Here is an 8,115-nt window from a genome sequence, read left to right as displayed (position 1 = left end):
GAGCTAAATACAGGTTAAACATAAATACCTGTATTTTCACCTGCGACTACAGGTGCTGACAATGAAGGGCGTTTTTTTTTTTATGTCTCGAAACTGCTTACCTTTAAAAAAGAAGCATCCTCCCTATCTGATGACGTGCTGTATAATTTCCCTCCGCCTCTAAATCTCAATACGCCCTTGTATTATACATTTTAGTAGTTTCCGTGTACATGCCTTTAACCCTCGACTAATGTAAGGTGTGAAACCTAAAGTGAAACATCGTATCATAACGTTGATTTCAAAAGAATCCTCGAGTCCATCAATGATGGATAACGTCATCAACAGGAATCTGCAGGTACCATCTTGGAAGAAAGCAGGTAAACATAATAGCGCTTTTAAATGTGACCGACCTGTTCACACAAAAATATTTTACTCCTAAATAATGGAAACATCTCTCAAGATGTTTCAAATATAAAGTTCCAGCAATGATAGAACATGTTACGTTTGTGAAAAGTTCGTAATTCTTGTCAATCATTAGTTCTTGTTGGAGTTGGAACGAGTCCCGGCAGGTGTACGGTAGAAATAACACACTTAACATTATTGAGGTTTCTACTCTGCTTTCAATTTCTCACTCGACTATAAATATTGGATTGGTGTTTCGCAGGCATGCTGCTGTACAACTACCAAGTGTGCTGTCCTGTCTCTCGGATTGATGTTAAGCCGGATGTCCGGTCTGCTCGTATTTCTTGTTGGACGTTAATGATCCCATTCAAATTTTTTTGAGGCACCTTCTTTGCAAGAGCGAGGCTCATGGAAGCGCATGGTACAACTGACATTGAGACAAACATCAAGGTAATGAACAAACAGGAAACGAGGAGAGGGAAAGAGATAAGTGGGTTTGTTTGACGATCATTCCGAAGAATGCAGTGAGTGAGGATGTGGTGCACATCAAAATCGAGTCGATTCGGTCTTGTCACACAACCAACATGTCCACCAAGTTTCGTCCAAATCCGTCCATAACTTTTTGAGATATCATGCTATGTATCGTTTTTGGCCCCATCTCCCAATGGTGAACTAGAACGGGCACTCGGTAGAGCGCATACCTTCGCCGCAGCTACTGTTCTGTACTTGGCATGGGAGTGTAGGGAACAGAACAGTGAACAGTTTGGTGCTGATTTCATGCAAATCGGATAAGAATTGACCGAGTTATGACAAAAAACGCACATTTTGCAAGGTCGTGACCCCCCTGACCTTTGACCCCCAACCGCTAACAAGGGTAATGTCTTCACTGGGTCATGTCGTATATCACAAGATCGGGCATTGAATTCTGAACATTTTGGCATTAGTTGCATGCCAATTGGATAAAAATTGACCGCGCTATGGTAAAAATACGATTTTGACCTTTTCGTGACCTTGACCTTGACCTTTGACCCGATTGCTCCCAAAATCTAATCAAATGTGTCCCGTATAATAACCAATCATCCCACCAAATTTCATGCAATTCGGTTGAATACTTTTTGAGTTATGCGAATAACATACACACACACACACACACAGACATACAAATAAATACACAGCGATCAAAACATAACCTTCCGCTTTTGCGAAGGTAACAATGAATGAATGAAAAATATATGCATTCATTCTTCACCATTGGGAGATGGGGCCAAAAAACGATACATAGCATGATATCTCAAAAATTATGGACGGATTTGGACGACACTTGGTGGACAGGTTGGTTGTGTGACAAGACCGAATCAACTCGATGTTGGTGAAGATTTACATGTGGATTCGGATACGCGAATTATTTAATTTCAATTTGATTCTTCACCATCGGGAGATCGGGCGAAAACCGATACATAGCACGACATCTCAAAAAAAAAAAAAATGGTGAAGAATCACTTAAAAATCCGAGTAGCCGGACCCGAATCCGGATGTTCCCCAAAATCTCATCATTTTGTCGTTGTCACATACGCTACCTCTCTGCCAAATTTCGTCGGAATCCCTCCACAACTTTTCGAGATATTTTGTTTACAAACAAACAAACAACCAAACGGAGAAACGGGCAGACAGGAGTGAAAACATAACCTCCATCCACCATTGGTGGCGGAGGAAATTAAATAACCCTCGTATCCGAATACATATTCAGATCTTCACCATAATCGAAACAATTTGGGCTTGTCACACACCGAACCTGTCCACCAAATTTCGTCGGAATCCGACCACAACTTTTTGAGATATCTTGTTCACAAACAAACAGACAAATGAAAAATCGGTCAGAGTCCGAGGACTTGCCGGAATTTACATTTTTATCGGCCATTTAGGACAAATATCGCGGCCGAACCACGTGACCAATGACGTCATCATTAACATATTTTATTTCCCATGGAGAGTTCTTTACAATGAGCCATGTCTCAATTTTTTCTGTTCAGCAGTTTTGGAGATATAGTGGTGCAAAGTTTTGCCGTTTTTCCAAGATGGCGGCCGACCACGTGACTGATGACGTCATCATTAACATATTTTATTCCCCATGGAGAGTTCTTTACAATGAGCCATGTCAATTTTTTCCATTCTGCACTTTTGGAGATTTAGTGGTGCAAAGTTTTCCCATTTTTCCAAGATGGCGGCCGAACCACGTGAACGATGGCATCATCATTAACATATTTTATTCCCCATGGAGAGTTCTTTCCAATGAGCCATGTCTCAATTTTTTCTATTCAGGACTTTTGGAGATGTGGAGGTGCAGAGTTTTTTGGTTTTTCCAAGATGGCGGCCGAACCACGTGACCGATGACGTCATCATTAACATATTTTATTCCCCATGGAGAGTTCTTTACAATGAGCCATGTCTCAATTTTTTCTGTTCAGCACTTTTGGAGATATAGTGGTGCAAAGTTTTGCCGTTTTTCCAAGATGGCGGCCGACCACGTGACATATGACGTCATCATTAACATATTTTATTCCCCATGGAGTTCTTTACAATGAGCCATGTCACAATTTTTTCTGTTCAGCACTTTTGGATATAGTGGCGTAACGTTTTGCCGTTTTTCCAAGATGGCGACCGAACCACGTGACTGATGACGTCATCATTTACATATTTTATTCCCCATGGAGAGTTCTTTACAATGAGCCATGTCTCAATTTTTTCTGTTCAGTACTTTCGGAGATATAGAGGTGCAAAGTTTTTCGGTTTTTCCAAGATGGCGGCCGAACCACGTCACCGATGACGTCATCAATTGTGCACAGTCTATGCCAGGGCAAGACCAATATGTGTGCAAAGTTTGGCGATTCTACGTGCAACGGTGTAGACGCAGTGCTGCAAACAGACAGACAGACAAACAGACAGACAGACAAATGAAAAATCGGTCAGAGGCCGAGGACTTGCCGGAAAGTACTTTTTTATCGGCCATTTAGGACAAATATGGCGGCCGAACCACGTGACATATGACGTCATCATTAACATATTTTATTCCCCATGGAGAGTTCTTTACAATGAGCCATGTCTCAATTTTTTCTGTTCAGCACTTTCGGAGATATGGAGGTGCAAAGTTTTTCGGTTTTTCCAAGATGGCGGCCGAACCACGTGACTGATGACTTCATCAGTAACATATTTTATTCCCCATGGAGAGTTATTTACAATGAGCCATGTCTCAATTTTTTCTGTTCAGCACTTTCGGAGATATGGAGGTGTAAAGTTTTTCGGTTTTTCCAAGATGGCGGCCGAACCACGTCACCGATGACGTCATCATTTGGGCACAGTATATTAGAGGGCAAGACCAATATGTGTGCCAAGTTTGGCGATTCTACGTGCAACGGTGTAGACGTAGTGCTGCAAACAGACAAACAGACAGACAGACAGACAGACAGACAGACAGACAAACAAACGAACAGATCAACATACTTGCCGGAAATTTTTTCCGGCAAGTAACAAACAGACAAACAGACAAACAGACAAACAAACGAACAGATCAACATACTTGCCGGAAAATTTTTCCGGCAAGTAATGAAAAATCGGTCAGAGACCGAGGACTTGCCGGAATGTACTTTTTTATCGGCCATTTAGGACAAATATGGCGGCCGAAACACGTGACCGATGATGTCATCATTAACATATTTTATTCCCCATGGAGAGTTCTTTACAACGAGCCATGTCTCAATTTTTTCTATTCAGCACTTTCAGATATGGAGGTGCAAATTTTTCCCAAGATGGCGGCCGAACCACGTGACATATGACGTCATCATTAACATATTTTATTCCCCATGGAGAGTTCTTTACAATGAGCCATGTCTCAATTTTTTCTGTTCAGCACTTTTGGAGATATAGTGGTGCAAAGTTTTGCCGTTTTTCCAAGATGGCGGCCGACCACGTGACATATGACGTCATCATTAACATATTTTATTCCCCATGGAGTTCTTTACAATGAGCCATGTCTCAATTTTTTCTGTTCAGCACTTTTGGAGATATAGTAGTGCAAAGTTTTGCCGTTTTTCCAAGATGGCGGCCGACCACGTGACATATGACGTCATCATTAACATATTTTATTCCCCATGGAGTTCTTTACAATGAGCCATGTCTCAATTTTTTCTGTTCAGCACTTTTGGAGATATAGTAGTGCAAAGTTTTTCGGTTTTTCCAAGATGGCGGCCGAACCACGTCACAGATGACGTCATCAATTGGGCACAGTCTATTCCAGGGCAAGACCAATAAGTGTGCAAAGTTTGGCGATTCTACATGCAACGGTGTAGACGCAGTGCTGCAAACAGACAGACAGACAGACAGATGAAAAATCGGTCAGAGACCGAGGACTTGCCGGAATTTACTTTATTATCGGCCATTTAGTACAAATATGGCGGCCGAACCACGTGACCGATGATGTCATCATTAACATATTTTATTCCCCGTGGAGAGTTCTTTACAATGAGCCATGTCTCAATTTGTTCTATTCAGCACTTCCGGAGATATGGAGGTGCAAAATTTTTCTGTTTTTCCAAGATGGCGGCCGAACCACGTGACTGATGACATCATCATTAACATATTTTATTCCCCATGGAGAGTTCTTTACAATGAGCCATGTCTCAATTTTTTCTGTTCAGCACTTTCGGAGATATAGTGGTGCAAAGTTTTGCCGTTTTTCCAAGATGGCGGCCGACCACGTGACATATGACGTCATCATTAACATATTTTATTCCACATGGAGAGTTCTTGACAATGAGCCATGTCTCAATTTTTTCTATTAAGTGCTTTTGGAGATATGGAGGTGCAAAAATTTTCGGTTTTTACAAGATGGCGGCCGAACCACGTGACTGATGACGTCATCATTAACATATTTTATTCCCCATGGAGAGTTCTTTACAATGAGCCATACCTCAATTTTTTCTATTCAGGACTTTTGGAGATGTGGAGGTGCAGAGTTTTTCGGTTTTTCCAAGATGGCGGCCGAACCACGTGACCGATGACATCATCATTAACATATTTTATTCCCCATGGAGAGTTCTTTACAATGAGCCATGTCTCAATTTTTCTGTTCAGCACTTTTGGAGATATAGTGGTGCAAATTTTTGCCGTTTTTCCAAGATGGCGGCCGACCACGTGACATATGACGTCATCATTAACATATTTTATTCCCCATGGAGAGTTCTTTACAATGAGCCATGTCTCAATTTTTTCTGTTCAGCACTTTTGGAGATATAGTGGCGCAAATTTTTGCCGTTTTTCCAAGATGGCGGCCGACCACGTGACATATGACGTCATCATTAACATATTTTATTCCCCATGGAGAGTTCTTTACAATGAGCCATGTCTCAATTTTTTCTGTTCAGTACTTTCGGAGATATAGAGGTGCAAATTTTTTCGGTTTTTCCAAGATGGCGGCCGAACCACGTCACCGATGACGTCATCAATTGGGCACAGTCTATTCCAGGGCAAGACCAATATGTGTGCAAAGTTTGGCGATTCTCCGTGCAACGGTGTAGACGCAGTGCTGCAAACAGACAGACAGACAGACAGATGAAAAATCGGTCAGAGACCGAGGACTTGCCGGAATGTACTTTTTTATCGGCCATTTAGGACAAATATGGCGACCGAACCACGTGACCGATGACGTCATCATTAACATATTTTATTCCCCATGGAGAGTTCTTTACGAGCCATGTCTCAATTTTTTCTATTCAGCACTTTCGGAGCTGTTGAGGTGCAAAGTTTTCGGTTTTTCCAAGATGGCGGCCGAACCACGTGACATATGACGTCATCATTAACATTTCTTATTCCCCATGGAGAGTTATTAACAATGAGCCATGTCTCAATTTTTTCTGTTCAGCACTTTCGGAGATATGGAGGTGCAAAGTTTTTCGGTTTTTCCAAGATGGCGGCCGAACCACCTGACCGATGACGTCATCATTAACATATTTTATTCCCCATGGAGAGTTCTTTACAATGAGCCATGTCTCAATTTTTTCCATTCTGCACTTTTGGAGATATAGTGGTGCAAAGTTTTTGCCGTTTTTCCAAGATGGCGGCCGAACCACATGACCGATGGCATCATCATTAACATATTTTATTCCCCATGGAGAGTTCTTTACAATGAGCCATGTCTCAATTTTTTCTATTCAGCACATTCAGAGATATGGAGGTGCAAAATATTTCGGTTTTTTCCAAGATGGCGGCCGAACCACGTGACATATGACGTCATCATTAACAAATTTTATTCCCCATGGAGAGTTCTTTACAATGAGCCATGTCTCAATTTTTTCTGTTCAGCACTTTTGGAGATATAGTGGTGCAAAGTTTTGCCGTTTTTCCAAGATGGCGGCCGACCACGTGACATATGACATCATTAACATATTTTATTCCCCATGGAGAGTTTTTTACAATGAGCCATGTCTCAATTTTTTCTGTTCAGCACTTTTGGAGATTTCGTGGTGCAAAGTTTTGCCGTTTTTCCAAGATGGCGGCCGACCACGTGACTGATGACGTCATCATTAACATATTTTATTCCACGTGGAGAGTTGTTTACAATGAGCCATACCTCAATTTTTTCTATTCAGGACTTTTGGAGATGTGGAGGTGCAGAGTTTTCGGTTTTTCCAAGATGGCGGCCGAACCACGTGACTGATGACATCATCATTAACATATTTTATTCCCCATGGAGAGTTCTTTACAATGGGCCATGTCTCAATTTTTTCTATTCAGCACTTTCGGAGATATGGAGGTGCATAGTTTTTCGGATTTTCCAAGATGGCGGCCGAATCACGTGACCGATGACGTCATCATTAACATATTGTATTCTCCATGGAGAGTTCTTTGCAATGAGCCATGTCTCAATTTTTTCTATTCAGTACATTCAGAGATATGGATGTGCAAAGTTTTTCGGTTTTTCCAAGATGGCGGCCGAACCACGTGACTGAGGACGTCATCATTAACATATTTTATTCCACATGGAGAGTTCTTCACAATGAGCCATGTCTCCATTTTTTCTGTTCAGCACTTTTGGAGATATAGTGGTGCAAATTTTTTCGGTTTTCCCAAGACGGCGGCCGAACCACGTGACTGATGACGTCATCACTAACATATTTTATTCGCCATGGAGAGTTCTTTACAATGTGCCATGTCTTAATTTTTTCTGTTCAGGACTTTCGGAGATATGGAGGTGCAAAAATTTTCGGTTTTTCCAAGATGGCGGCCGAACCACGTGACTGATGACGTCATCATTAACATATTTTATTCCCCATGGAGAGTTCTTTACAATGAGCCATGTCTCAATTTTTTCTGTTCAGTACTTTCGGAGATATAGAGGTGCAAATTTTTTCGGTTTTTCCAAGATGGCGGCCGAACCACGTGACTGATGACGTCATCATTAACATATTTTATTCCCCATGGAGAGTTCTTTACAATGAGCCATGTCTCAATTTTTTCTGTTCAGGACTTTCGGAGATATGGAGGTGCAAAAATTTTCGGTTTTTCCAAGATGGCGGCCGAACCACGTGACTGATGACGTCATCATTAACATATTTTATTCCCCATGGAGAGTTCTTTACAATGAGCCATGTCTCAATTTTTTCTGTCAGCACTTTGAGATATCGAGGTGCAAAAATTTTCGGTTTTTCCAAGATGGCGGCCGAACCACGTGACTGATGACAT

At 41.6% G+C, this 8,115-nt stretch overlaps 1 protein-coding gene across 1 annotated transcript in view; it reads left to right on the top strand.

The window, feature by feature from the left end:
• Positions 1-210: 210 nt before the first annotated feature.
• The window catches only part of LOC137417145 (alpha-(1,3)-fucosyltransferase 7-like), an 81,778-nt gene continuing 73,873 nt past the window's right edge, over positions 211-8,115 (top strand). The window contains exon 1 of the mRNA XM_068102934.2: positions 211-356. Within this exon, the coding sequence (XP_067959035.2) occupies positions 302-356 (55 nt within the window). The 5' untranslated portion in view covers positions 211-301. The remainder of the gene's footprint in view (positions 357-8,115) is intronic.

This window comes from Myxine glutinosa, chromosome 3, assembly GCF_964187855.1.
Source record: "Myxine glutinosa chromosome 3, kmMyxGlut1.1, whole genome shotgun sequence".
Lineage (NCBI taxonomy): Eukaryota > Metazoa > Chordata > Myxini > Myxiniformes > Myxinidae > Myxine > Myxine glutinosa.
The sequence above is the reverse complement of the archived record's forward strand: the minus strand, read 5'-3'. Positions and strand labels throughout refer to the sequence as shown.